Source organism: Melozone crissalis, unplaced genomic scaffold (genome assembly GCF_028551555.1).
Source record: "Melozone crissalis strain CALT ecotype California unplaced genomic scaffold, PUWL_Pcris_2 ptg000014l_1, whole genome shotgun sequence".
Taxonomy (NCBI): Eukaryota; Metazoa; Chordata; class Aves; order Passeriformes; family Passerellidae; genus Melozone; species Melozone crissalis.
The window spans coordinates 15,606,823-15,621,779 of NW_026535792.1; the positions used below are offsets into that span (position 1 = coordinate 15,606,823).

At 41.6% G+C, this 14,957-nt stretch overlaps 1 protein-coding gene across 1 annotated transcript; it reads left to right on the plus strand.

Annotated features, from left to right (window-relative positions):
- Positions 1–869: 869 nt before the first annotated feature.
- Positions 870–14,099, plus strand: CRABP1 (cellular retinoic acid binding protein 1). The gene is made up of 4 exons (XM_054272549.1): positions 870–991; positions 1,432–1,610; positions 4,373–4,486; positions 13,790–14,099. The coding sequence occupies exons 1-4, from the start codon at positions 922–924 to the stop codon at positions 13,838–13,840; spliced, it is 414 nt and encodes a 137-aa protein (XP_054128524.1). The 5' UTR covers positions 870–921; the 3' UTR covers positions 13,841–14,099.
- Positions 14,100–14,957: the final 858 nt, after the last annotated feature.

Sequence of the window (14,957 nt, forward strand, 5' to 3'; positions counted from 1 at the left end):
CTCTGTTCTGTGTGGGAAATCACAGGCCTCTGAATGTTTTGACTATTTCCTTATGCACAATAGCAGCAGAAAAACTCCATACGCCTTAACCTGTCAAATTCTGCTCCATTTTATCATGTGGATAAATTAGCTTTGATAAGGAACTTTAATCTAGCATCTTTGACCTGAAACTGAGGGATTCAAAGCAAACACAATGGAAAGGCTCAGAACAGCAATCTAATCTTGAGCACACTGGTGCTGATTTAAGGAAGTGGGGGAATGCTTTAGGTGTTGTGTATCTCTTTGTCCTTCACCCTTCTCGAAGGGGAGACTCGGCTCAGGGTGGTGACAGCTTCCTTACAGCAGTTCCCTGTCCTGGAAAGGGTTCTGCTCCCTGCCACCCCTCGGAGCTGCTGGCTGTGCCAGTGAGCAGTGCTGGGGCAGGCTGGCAGCGGGAAGGCCCGAGCATGCAGGGCTCGGGTGAGGTGCGATGGGCTGCTGCGCCTCGGCCCTGCCGTGCTGGGGTCAGCCCAGCGTGAGCCTGGTGCGATAGCCCTCTGCCTTCCCTGCCTGCTTCTGGGGCTTTTCATCAGGTCCTCACTGTCCGCCTCATTTGTCGCACAAGTGGCGATCGGGCTCTCGTTCTTGGGCAGCCCCAGGAGGGGCAGCTGTGGAGCTTGCGAGGCAGGCGGCAGGCAGTGATGGATGGATGGATGGATGGATGGATGGATGGATGGATGGATGGATGGATGGCCATGACAGGGAGGGGGCCGGCTGTCTGGCGGTGTGATGCTGGCCCGAGGGAAGGGGTGGGGGGCCGGGTGGGTGTGCCCGGCTCTCCCTGCCGCTGCCGCCGCGGTCCGCCCCACTCACAAGGTGCCTGAGCCGGAGAGCGAGCAGCAGCGCCGCGTCCCCGCCGCCCTCCGCAGCGCCCGACCCGCCATGCCCAACTTCGCCGGCACTTGGAAGATGAAGAGCAGCGAGAATTTCGACGAGCTGCTCAAGGCGCTGGGTGAGTGGCGGGGGAGCCGGGCCGTGTCCCGCGGGAGGGGACGCGGGGCGGCAGCCGCAGCCGCGCTCCGGTGCCCGGTGTCTCCGGGAGAGCTCCGCGCCTCGGCCGCGGGCAGGAGAGGCTCCCGCCGGTGCGGAGCGTGGCTCAGAGCCCTACCCGGGAAGGGGCGGTCGAGGCACGGCCCGGCACGGTCCCCGCCTCACCGGCGGTCCTGCCCGAGGAGCCGGGCTGCCGCTGGCCCGGCGTTCCGCCGCGGGGATCGCTGCCGGAGCCCGCGTGTGCCGCCGGCCGTGCGGAGCCTGCCCGAGCGCCGCCGCTGTGCCGGGGGCTACGCGCGGTGCCCCGGCTCTCGCCCCGCTCCCTGGTCTGTGTGGTGCTGGGCGAGGTCAGCCCAGGGCACCGCTGGCCGCTTCAAGCTGTTTCCTCCCCGCTTCGCCCAGGTGTCAATGCCATGCTCAGGAAAGTGGCGGTGGCAGCCGCCTCCAAACCCCATGTGGAGATCCGCCAGGACGGGGACCAGTTCTACATCAAAACTTCCACTACTGTCCGCACCACTGAGATCAACTTCAAAATCGGGGAGAGCTTTGAGGAGGAGACGGTGGATGGACGGAAGTGCAGGGTAGGAGGAGAGCTGGGGCATGTGTATGTGTGTGGGGGGTGTGCGTGTTACCAAGTTCTTTTTACATGGGACAAACACATCTGCCGCTCTTTAGATGGGGCAAACACATCTCCCCAGACAGCGGCATTGCTGCCCTCCACCCTCTTCTTGAAGCATTCTTGGAGGGTCTGGATGGTCACCACTTCCCTTGTCCCTCTTTTGGGATAAAACTGAAATCTCAAGGCAGCAGGACATGAAAGGTCCTGAAAGCAGAGTTCAGGTATCTGGTTTCCAGCTTGGCAGAGTTTAGTTCTCTTTTTGCTTTCCTCTCCCCTGAAGACCTCAGCTGCAGTGAAATCTCTCCCCAGCTTCTGTCCCTGACACGAACATGGGAAGTGGTGGAGCAAGAGAGACCTCAAGAGTCAGGATTTATTGCACAAATCTGACATAGCTTTTGTCTTAGATTGAATCAGATGAGTTCTCAAGCAGGACCACCGACTGTTGGTTGGGGCTGAAACCCTCTTTCACACTCTTGCCATGTGCGTATGTCCAGTTTACTGATAGATAGCTCTTTAACAGTGTAAGACAGGCTTTCAGCAGGTGTTACACCAGACACAATTACACCATCTCCTTGAGCACAAGTGCATTAGATGCATTCCCTGGAATGTTTTGGGCTTGATTCTGTGTGTGAGACCCTGCTCCTCTACCTCTGTAACCACTTTTGTGGCTGTGGAGGGGGATTTAAGTCGGCAGCATCTGACACCAGGTTCTTGCTGGTGTAGATATGTGGGATCTGAGATTTGGGGAGCTGGGCTGTGGTCATAGCTGCCCTTTGAAAACCATTATTGAAGGTATGGGTTAGTTATGCTTTCTTCAGACAATTTACACTCAAAATTATAAAGGAGTATGTATAAGTGTACATAAAACTCTTATAAAAGAAGTACAAATGAAGATTATCAGAAGGTAGTCTCAAATGAGGATCCAGTTTTAAAAGTATCCAGTATTGGTAAAATAAGCTACTTTCCAAAATATGATCTCTCCTAATTCTTGGGTCAGCTTTTGAGACCATCTTTATCACTAAAAATTCAGAACTTACTGCCTTCAGTGCAATTGGTGTCAACATAAACTTATGAAACGAGAAGCAGATTCTGGGAATCAGTGAATATTTAGAACATCCGCTTGCTCTCTAGGATGAGTTATCATATATTTAACAGTTTGTCCAGGAAATGTTGCAGGCTTTGTTAATTTATCTTGTTCAACAAAAGTGTCTTCATACATAATGCATATACAATAAATGTGACCCGCTTTCTAGAGAAGGATTTATTGCTGAAGATGGAAAAACAATAATTAGGCGTAAGCTATGAAAGTTGGAAAAACCTGAAAGAAATGGGTTTTGTGAAGAAGTAAATTTTTTCCACGTGTTGTGAAATTATTTATAGTCCGCTCTCAGCAATAAGTTGTACTGCTGTGTGTATATAACCAAGATGTGGCCACAGAGCAGAAACTGACAGATAATAAAATTATACTCCAGAATGTAGTTTGCAGTATCTGGAAAAACTGCTGACTGGTGATAGATTTTGATATACTTTATGGGGTGGAGGGTTTTGTACTGCCAACTAACTTGATCCATTGTTTGTGCAGACAAAGACAGCATCATATATGGTTGTACTTCAAGGCACAGCTTCTATAACTGCCATTTGAGATGGCTTGTTGGTTTATAAAATCTATTGTTTTGAAAAATATTTAAAAAGTAAACAGCTAATTTTTACTCAAAGTAAAGGGTTTTTCCCTTGGAAAGTCTGTGAAGTGTTAACTTGAATTTAGGCATACGTATGCACATGCACACGTGTATATGTACATGTATGTAATCACAGACTAATAAATGTCTCCCCTGTGTAGTTATAAAGTGATTACTTGAACATTCATTACAGGGCATCCTTCTGCACAGCTGTTCCATTGCACTGTGGAGTTCAGTGCTCATGTGAAAAGCAACAGTCAGGGCTTGCCTGTTTGTGAAAGTTTAACAAAATCATGTAGTTTCGGGGTCTTTTATTTTTCAGTGGTTTCATAGTTGTTATTCAAATGCTTTGAAAAATGCCCAAGGGTATTTCAATTCTCAGACTCACAAACTTAAAAAAGTAATGTCACAAACACTTGAATTCTGACATTTTTTAAAATTGAACTGTGATTTATTCTAGTTTGTTAGCTCAATGCGCTTAATAAACAGTTAACTTGGCACAGTGCCATAGAGCAGGAAATATTGTAAGTGACAAATACTGCATTATTTATGACTACAACTTGATATATACAATTGTTTATGCTTTTACTCTTAGGGGACTCTGTAGTGATAAATAACATGTCAGATCAAATCATTTTTACAAAGATGATTGGGAATGTAGACGCTACATTTGCATGTTCCTAAATTACACTTTCCAACATCAAGCATTTGATGGAAACTGAGTGTCTTCACACTGAAAAGACACATTTGCGATTACTTTACTAATATATTCTATACTATATATAGAATATATATAGTATTCTATAGTATTCTAGACTATTCTATATACTAATATATTACTAATATATTCTTTCCAAAATGCCCCATCACGCCTTAATTTTTATTTCACCACTTTCCACTGATTACTTTTTTTCCTCTGCCTTTGACTATCCATGTGTTGCTCCTTTAGTGGAGCGATTATTCTCACTACTGCTCATTGTTGTTTCTGTCTCATGCTGCTGGGGAATATAATTAATGTATTTCCTAATGGTTTTCTTGCCTGCAGAGTTTGGCCACTTGGGAGAATGAAAACAAGATGTACTGCAAACAAACTCTTATTGAGGGAGAAGGTCCCAAAACATACTGGACTAGAGAATTAGCTAATGATGAACTGATTTTGGTAAGAACCTTGAATTCCCTCAATACATGCACCATATTATCAGGGTTTTTTTGTTACCACATAGTATGAGTTATTATTTTTCTTTACCTAAATCCATCTGGAAGACTACCATTGTTATAATCCTCTACTTTACAATTAATACATTGCTTTTTTTCTCTTTCTTTTCTATTTTTTTTAAAGCAAATGGATATATCTGCATGTTCTGACTTGCATTTGATTGTTAAAACTTTCACCATACTAGTACTGGTAGAATAATCACAAGTTGGCCACTTCTGCTCTGTAAATTCACAACATCATCAAAGAATTTGCTTGATTTATTGCAGATTTTCTCTGGTGAAAGTGAGATCAAGGCATTTGACCTCATTTCTGGAGAATCTTCTTTTTAGGCATGTGCATAATACTTCTTATCCATGGTCACATGGCATATAGCAAGAAAGATATGCATGTTGTTCGTATGCTCTAATCCCTCCTGTTCATGAAAAATGTCATTTCCTCCCATATCTCTGCCACCTTCCCCACTTCCCTGATCACCTCCGAGTCAGATTGAGAATTGCCTTCATGAATTTCTTAGAAATACAGAGATTTGCACATTTGCTGTCAGCCAGCGTCCCCCCAGTGGTGTGTAAGCTTCCACCTGGCAGCAGGGTGACCGTGGGCATTGTGAGCAGCACCTCTGCAACCGCCTGGCCGTGCCCACCCTCAGTCACACACGGTTTGTTTATTCAGATTGTGCTTTGTTAATTTAATTAATACTCTAACTTCTGTTAGAGTTCTCTTTGCTGCAGCTTTCCTCAGTAGTCACTCCAGATTAATTTACCAGTATCTGCATCTGAGTAAAGACACGGCAGCACAGTTCAGCTCAAGTTCAGAATCATTTTATTGCACATGTTCTAACTAGTGAATTCTGGATAAATAGTTGATTAGACTGTTATGCCTCATCAGTTTGGACATGGAAGACAGGCTCCTGGAGTGGTGGGTAAGAAAACATCAAAGCAGAGAGGTTTTATTTTTTAACTATCACACTAACTGAACCTCTGCACTTTAAAAAACAAACAGCCTCCCAAGTGTTTCTCTAAAGCAGATGGAGTTCTGTTTTTAAGATTGTATCTGAAACAAAAACAGGGCCCAAACCTAACCAGGTATAAACAAAAAGCTTCTAAGGTGTTAATATTATTCCAGACATCTTGGAACTGTTCACCCACATGAGGATGTGTGCTGTTAGTGAAGTCACACTGGTTTCTAATGAATGAATACTCCAATGCTGCATAATTTCTTTTGACTCAACCACTGGAATGCTTTATATTATCACAAAACTTTAGGAGGCAAAGTACTTTGATCTCCTCTTTGGATCTTTAGATGAAATGCAGTGGACAAAATATATTCTCTAACTAAAAGTTATTCCTATAACTTTTCCACCTTTCTAACAATACATTTCTGTAGTTTACTATTTAAGCAACAAGCTGAGGAGGCAGCTGTTAAATAAAGTGCACTGCTCCGAGCAAAGCAAGAAAGCCGCTCATAATACGATTGCCTCCTGCTAGCAGCAATGTGAACTTACTCTGCTGGGGAGGAACAATGAACCTGGATAAGAAACTAGAGGGATTCAAAGATTTAAAGCCAACTAACCTTTTTTCTTGTTTAATACAGTCTGTTGAACTTTTGTGAATTAATTATTTTTCCAATTAGGAGACAAATTAGAACAACTTGCTTCTTATGAAAATATTTCCTTTTATAGGAACTCAGAACTTTCAATAAGTTGGTTTCCTGATTAATTTCCTTGCCATTAGAATATACATATTTCTTTTAATCTGTGTATGTGTAGATTCAACTTCCAGTCATTACATATTGTGTATAAAAGAACTTAAATAATATGCCTAGAATTTGTTATTGCAAATACTCCTCTTAACACCACTGATCAAGCCACCTTTTAGAAGAACTTTCTGGTTGTGAAGCTAAACCACTGGATGACCTCAAGTCTTTCAATGTAAAGAAAGCTTTCATTGAATCATTATTTGAGTGCTTTTTAAGCCTGTCAATTTACAAATTTCCCTCCTAAACTAAGAAAACCCGAATGGCATGTACTGTTTTGCTAGCAATCTAACACCTGATGTTACAGTGATTTCCTCCCCCTACTCCTATCTAAAATGATCCTGATTTATTTGCAAGGGCTGTATTAACTCTTTTCTGGTTTCCATTTCCCCAGACTGATCCCCTTCCTGTCTCAGGCAAGCTGGAATTACATTCATTGGTTGTAATATGTGATTTTACTGTGGCCATTTTGAAATTTGGTATTTGTTTCCAAGTGATCCAGATCATTCTCTCTTCACTTTTACTATTCAATATGATATACAGTTTCTCCTGCCTCTTTGAGCATAGTGACCTCTTTTGCTTTATAAAATATTATGACAATAATTCATCCTCAGGACAAGCATTTTCAAGCCCTCGTGGCATTTGATGGGACTGAATGTACAGATCTTTTAAATATATGGGTTAACATTCAAGATCTGACAGCTGAAAACTCAGTAATGAGGTGGTTTTGAGAGTAATGGTGGTGTGAGACCTCTGGTCCTTTGCAGAAGCTGAAATGGCCCTTCTGGGGGGGAAAAAAAAAAAAAGGAAAAAAAAATCTGAAAATTAAATCTTATGGGAGGCAACAAAAGGTTCTACTGGTTGGAGAGAGACAGAAGAGGAGAAGCTACATTTTCTTATCTGTGGTCCCTCATCTTAAAGCCCCAGAACATTCCTTCAGGGAATTGGGCTTTAGAAGCTAAACTATTTGAAGGGATTGGCTGAGGTGTGTTCAGCAGCTGTAAAAGGGAACAAGGTTGGAATAAGAGCCCTTAGTGAAAAGACTGTTGATCTCGTGCCCATCCACAATGTTTGGGTTTTTCATCACTCCAGTGAACAAAGATTCGACATTAGATTATTTTATTTTATGCTTGGTGAATTTCCTTGGATCTGAGTCTGCAAACCCCCACTTATATCTTACTTCAAAAGCAAGATCGCAATGAGAAGAAGAGATCTCTGTATTCTTCTTTTAAAGCCCTTTGTCAGTCATCAACCACTTTAAAATATTTGTGTGTTACAGATGAAACTTAAATTGATTTCTTTCTTCTCCCACCCCCACAGCTTTCTTAGGGATCTTTAGGACCTGAAATTAATTCTCATTCACTTTTGCTGTCCATATTGCTTCAAATATTTAACAATTCCCACCTTCACACTTCTCAAATCTCCCTGCTTACCTAAGAAATGTTATCTGTTCCTTTGCTGTCTGTGATGTGCTTCAGTAAGGTTCTGCTCCTGTTTCTCTATCCAAAAAATTCATTCAGGAAGTCTTGAGACTCATTCGCTATTAGATGCAGTTGCAGAAGAAATCCAGAAAAGTCATACCCAGTTTGAAAGAAGTTGCAAGAAAGAATGTAAACTATGTTAGACTTAAGCATGAATTGAAGAAAGGCTTGGGGTGACAGGCAGGGGGTAAGAAATTAGTTTTACTGTGTTAGTATTGGCTCCATAAATGTTGGATCTTTGCCACATAATTTTGATCTGAAATGCTGCATTGCTTAGGGGATCCATTTGATTATAGTATTTTCCTAGTGTAAGACTATATTTTTCTCTCCAACACAGCATTATTAAATCAAATGCATTTATTAGCCTATATAATAATAATAAAAAATAATCAGTGTTTAATTGCCATGACTACCACAGAGCTACAATAGAAACCATATTACTCTATAGTTATCAATCTTTCTTGCATCCTGGCAGAAGAATTCCTTGTTCTTCAAAGATATTTCCTTGGAGTAAAATGATGGTCTTGGAAGTCACATCATGTTCTCTGGTACACAGATGCTGAGCACACACTATTTAGTTAGCAAAGGTTCTCTTTACCTTCAGTTGCCTTCAGTTCTCCTTAGCTCCTTGCAGCATGGAGAATAAAATTGCTCTTATTAGTAGATAAATAATATTTGCCTCATACAATGACAGGTGTAGGCCTGAAGTCCTGTAAGAAAATGAATTCTTTCAGCCAAGAAAGGGGAGGATCAAGTTCTGCATTATAAAAAGATGGTCTGAAAACTAGAACATTGATCTAAAACTAGAACATTGCAACACCTTTTATCAGAGCTGTTTATTCTAATCTCATCTGATGTACTAGCTGGGATTTCAGCGCTGCACTTTTAAAATTACTGAACAATGCAGATAAAAATTACATGGAATGTGCAAGCAAGGGAGGGTGGAAAGGGTAGTTCCCCACTGAAGTTCACATTTATTTGTCTTGACTGCATCTTTATATTGTACTGTGCTTTAGGATTGTAATGCATACACGGAGTCAGGATATCTGTATTTACAACTCTGCATTCATAAACTACACTTGGATTAGCATTTGAGCAATCAAGATCGGAATATAACACAAAAAAATATATATTTCTTTTATTTGTTTGAAAATTATGACCTGGAATTAAGTGCCTTTTCTTCCCTTTATTATGCTCACAATGTTTTTGTTGTGGCTGTGTGTTTTTTTCAGGGACATTAATGAGCTATCAATCACTTATGTAAGTCAGCAGAACAAAAGATCTGCTCTTTGCAAAGTTGAAGGATACTGCTTACAAATATCAGCTATTCAAATGAGAGACATTTATATTCAAACCTTAGGTGCATTGCTGCTTTCACAGCTGCTCATGCCTCTATCTATTTAAGTTTAATTTGTAACACACAAATGTTTTAAAGTGGATGATTACTGAAGAGGGGCTTTAAAAACAGCCTCTGAGCACATTTTACACAGTTCACCTATCACACAGGGGTTCTCAGAATCAATTGTAGCAAGGGTCAAAGATCAGAACATTGGTGGGGGCTCAAGCATGGTTTCTAGTCTACATTCCCTCTCAGAAAAATCAAGATTAAAATTAGTGAGCTGTGGAGCCTAGATGAGCGAGTGAACATTTTTTAAATTATTTTGCTGACTTCTGAAATTAAACATAGTATGTGAGAAGGGTCAATGCAGATTTGGAACGAGATTTTGCAGCGGAATGCTGAAATGTGTGATGTGCCTAAGCCTTGTATCAAACTGTGTCAAACTACCTTAGTGTTTAACTTTTCTATAAGTTTTAGAGAGTGATCTTATATAAAATCAATTCTCAAAAGAAGGATCTAGCCATATCAAGCTCAGAATGAGGGGGTGGCTGCTCTTCCCATTAGAGCAGCCTTGACAGAAGTTCAGAAACCTGTAATAATGCACGCATGTGTGTTGCATGGGCCTAATGCTTTAATTTACTCTTTGCCATGAGCAGATTTACAAGGGGGCTTAGGGATCTATAGCCCCTGCTCATTACTACAGCCTTGTCTGGATCACATCCCAAACAAAAAAAGAAGCCAAAGCCCTTTGCATTTTGGCTGCACCCGATCCTGAATGCAGCCTTCTGTAATATCACTTGTAGCTCAGGTGCTCTCTGTGCCCTGGGAGATATCATTGTCTCAGATCTGTGTCATACACTTTGAAGAAACTGTATAATATAGCAGTGCTCAAACACAAACACTGACATTTAGACCCCTTGAGAAATTGCCTAATTTTTCATGGTGCTATCAATTGATATCCTGAGGAACATGAGGTTTTGAATTGGGTGATTTTCTATTAGTAGTTTGAAGGTGGGGGCTGCACATTCAGTGACTTTGGCCTTGTAAGGATCAACCTCTTTCTTAAAATTTTGTAGGAGTCAGGAGGAGAATGGAAACAGGCAACATGCCTTTGTTGTGAAGATTTATATCTTTATTCTAGATAACCTGGAAGTGTGCACATGGACAAAGCCTTTTCTGAGGGCTCATTTAAGTAATACCTTCTTTTCTCCATCAGTTTGCTGATGCATTCTGTCTTCCTTTTGTAAGTTGCCTCTGCATTTTGATCAGTCATGAGCAGATGAAGGGATTTTTGCATGCACTGGCAGAAGTGATCTTTCCCAGGTGATTGTTTCAATGACACTCTTCCTTATACTGTGTCTCCACTTACCACAAAGACTCTTCAGTAAATATTTATAAAGAAGGCCTTCAAAAAGGAGATTTGCTCCTACAGAAATATATTACTGCCCTGTAATTCTCTTTTAATCTCTCATGATGTCAGTGGTCATCAGATTTTGAGTGAACTGAGAGAGGTCAATTTATTGGATTATCCCCTGTGCAGGGCTTTGTTTGCAGTGTGCTTTTGGACTCTTAGCTACAGATTATGACAAGCTAAGTGAAGAAAACAATTCTGTAATTTGCAGTCATTGCACATTTAAAATCCTATTTTAGATTTAGATAGAAGCCTTGCCTTGTAGCATTTTATGAGATAAGTGGGACCTTTCCAAGCCAATGAGAAGGTGGTGTTTGAAAATCCTGCATTTTCCTGTTACAGCTGAATTACAATTTGGTAGCATTGCACTTTTTTCAGTTGCTCTGATGAAACTACACCACCAAATAGCCAGGATTGCTCATTCTCTTTTTGTTTGGAAGTTCTGCTGCTTTGAGTCATGGAAATCTTTAAAGTCTGGCTATTGGGCCAGGAACTATCACTTCTTTTGAGTCCAGAATTAAAACCACTAAACTGCTTTATCCTACCATTGAGTACAAGGATTTAAATGTGAAAAACAGAGGAATAGCACCCTTTGGATTTGGATACTCCCCTGACCTTGGGCCCAGCTGTACATTAGACATTTCTGTGAGTTACCACAAGAAAAAGAATGCAGCAAGTTTGAACATATTCCTCCTTGCTTACTTTAGTAACACTGAGTGGAGTTTTATGAACAAATAATAGTGAGTCATGATAAGATAGGAAAACACTTTTGTGAAAGTCCACATTGAAACCTGTACATTACTGTGATAATAAAGCCCTTTATGTGTTTCAATTATGTTGTTAATCATCTAAATGTGTATAAGGTATGAAATCCAAGTGCTAAAAAATGCAGTTTATTCCTGAAACAGGTCAGAGGCCACATAACCTAAGCTGGATCTTCAAGGAAAGGATGTCTTGGTTGTTTGAGAAGTGCACAGTGGTTACATGTTGTAATTGTGCTTTGCATGATTTCTATCTCTTTGCAATCCAGATTTAAAGACATTATTGTGTTAAATTATAGTGGTTTTACAGATTCTGAGAATGGTGTGTTGTGGAGTCCTTGTGTGTAGCAACTGATTTTTTAAAATTTGGATTCCCTGAAAATGTCCATATTTTCTGCACTTCATTTTTGTCCACAGTAATTTCAATGTAGTCCTTTGCCTGAAATTTTCGGAAGTCCAGAAGTCTAGCTGGAGCTGGATGCTGGAAGTACAAAGTGAGTGTGTCATAAACATGCTGAGCTGTGACTCTCTGAGTGCACAGCAGTCTGTGGTGCTGCTACTCACCCACACTACTGAGCTTTTCCAGAAAGTTTTATGTCTTTTTTCTTCCTCCACAAATTTTAGTCTTTATTTCCACACTCCGTCCTGTAAATCTTCCGAGGAAGCTGCCAGTCAGACTGCACTGATGTCTTAGGAGCAAGCTCTGCCCAGGAGCACAATCTTAGAACTGGGCACTGCAATTTCAGAAGCTCAGATCTACAGTGGCTCCCTTGCAGTATGAATCACATCTATTTCCATCTACTCCTCCCTGCAGTGTTCCTTCTCAATAGAACTGCTGAGCTGTTCTGAGAATAACTGCTGTTGCTTAGCTTTAGGGGAAGGAGTTTCTCCCTTAACTTGCCTGGAAGAGCAGACATAAATTTGTCAGGGAGGTGAGATGAGTTTTGGCTGCTGCCTTTCTCATTAAATTGACTGATGTGACATCCATCCCCACCTCACGGCGTGGCTGCATGGCTGTGCAGCTCCAGCTCTCACACTGGGGCTGTGCCAGCTCTGGGAGAACACTACACAGGAATTGTTTTACTACTGTTTATGATTTGTGTTGAAGTAGCAGCAGGGGACCCAAGGCTCCCTGTGCTTTGCAGTGCCTGAGTGTGAAAGACAATCACTATTGCAGGGATCTTGCAGTCTCCACAGAAAACCTCGAGCCCTGGATGGTCTTGACTCTTACTTCCTCTCTCTGGCAAAACTCCTGCTGAAATAATTTTGCCTTTGTGGATAATTTGGAAACGTTGAAGGAAGCCATAATAAGGGTATTTGCAGCTGGTGTTGTGAACATTAGAGAACTACCCACATCTTTTAATGTTTATTTTCAGGTGTATTAATGTAAAATCTAAAAATACATATTAAGCACTGATATGATATTGATATGCATAAAAACAAAGTCTGTATCTCCAAAATACTAACAGACTTGTGTCCCCAACAAAGTGAACAAAGTATAAGCCAGAGTCAGTTTTAAAGCCAAGTCTTTTCAAATTATTGGCCAGAACAGGTGTGGAAAGCATTAAGACAAATAGCCCAGTTGAATTTTCATAATGCACTGGGGTAGTTCTTAATGCATGCTTTTCAGTGAGACCTTGGCAGTGACCACAGCCAGACATCCCAACTCAGACCTTGTAAGTGCTGAGCTCAAAACCTTCTGTCTGCATAGCTGAATGTGAAGAAGCTTTTTGCAGTCTCTATTTCCTCACTCTTGCCCCTATTGTCTCCCACACGCTTTCATTGCTCAAATTTTAGCCTGCCAGACCTGAAATTACATACAAACACTTTGGGATTCAGGTGGCTTTCTCAGACAGCCCCACAATCACTGTCCTGCCTATATGTTCTGATAATCTGTAGGGCATTCCAGATCCTTCTCATGGCTAACAAACTCACTGGGTAAGGTTGTCATTGACACTGCCCACACTCCAGCCTGGAAAAGTGGCTTTGGTATCCCAGGAGGGGCTGTCAGCTGCTTGCAGCAGCGCTGTGTGTACAGGTGTACATTCTCCTGGCCTTCATCTTTCCTCCACTGACTTCATTTGCCTCCTTGGATTTATATTTGCAAATATCAAAGAATACCTTTGGTACATGCCATCTGAATTCCACCCTCAGCATTTCTAGTTCAAAGTGCCGCAACTGTTTCTAAATATAACGACAGTACATTCCGAATTCACTTTATTTTCTCATGTTTATTTATCAATTCATGCCAAGAAACTACAGAAAAAGAGAATTTATGCATCATTTATCATTCTGACAAAATCCACCCTGCCTTGAAAAACAGGTCATTTACATTGCATTCCTCTTTCAAAATTATTTCTTTCTTTACTCTCATCTGTCAAAAGACATAAGAAAAAGTATTTCTGCTGTAGAACTAGTTACTTTAGTAAAAATAACACTTTGAAATGGTGTTAAATATTTGCTGGTTCAATCTCTTTTGATTGATTTTTATTTCTTTTCCAGACCTTTGGTGCTGATGATGTTGTGTGCACAAGAATTTATGTAAGAGAATAAAAGCATCAATTTACTTGTCATCTGGGATGAAGTGGAGAACTGTGAAAACCCCCAGTACAAGGAGTATCTGTGTGTGCTGTTACTAAGGCAGTGTTGTATGTGACCGTGTGTGCTAGATCTGAACCCAGATCCTCTGTTAAGTGTATTTTGCTTTCAGTTTTCATTTCAGACACTATTCCTCTCCACTTTTATGCCATCAATTTTCATGTCTGCTTTGTATTTTGTAGTTGTCACTTGCTATGGTTTCCTCGGTTATTAAATGTATTGGGCATAACTCACAGCTGGTTGGGGGTGTTTTTAATTGAAAACCCAGCAGTGCTTTGGTTAGGACTGAAGCACTTTTTACCCTCTGCTGAAGTCAGTGTGGAGTTCCCCTGCTGGTGGCAGGTCCTGAACACCTCCTAGGGCAACACCAAGGGATGGAGAGAAAGTGGATGGCAAAGCCTTTCAAAGAGCTGCAGGCTGCTCTCTTGAACTCAGAGCTCTGCTTCTTTCCTTCTTTCTGTCCTCTCTCCTTCTTCCTCCTCTCTCTCTCTTGTCCTCTCTTCCTCCCTGTTGAGGAACAATTCATGTATGCTGTGACTGCTGGGACTGGGGTTAAGCTGAACCAGACAAGACAAGGTGAGATCTCTCCCCTTTCCTGCTACAGGACAAATAACACCGTGATCATGGCTAATACTCATTGCCATCACATCCAAGCACCTCAGGCCTGATCAGAGAGCCAGAAGAATCTGACAGACTTTACTTGTTTTGGCCATATAAAATTAAAGCTGAGGAATGCTGCTTTTCTCCTACCTTCTCTCCTGTGACAAAGAGAATTTCCAATGGCTTCACTCCCCCTCCATGTTACAACTCTCACTTCTGGGGATTCAACCTTTAATTCTTTGAGCAACTAAGTGTTTCACAAACCAGGGCCATAGTTCAAGAATTAAAAACCCCCCACATTTAATGTATTTATTCTGGCTCAGAGTTCTGGCCACAGCACTATCAAGTATTAGATTCAAACTGAGCAGACATTCCACTAATGAACCAGATAATCTTCATTTCTTCAGCCTTGGAAATGTCTGGAGATTGAGACTAGGAGCACTTATTTCACTGCAATATCCAATATTATCTG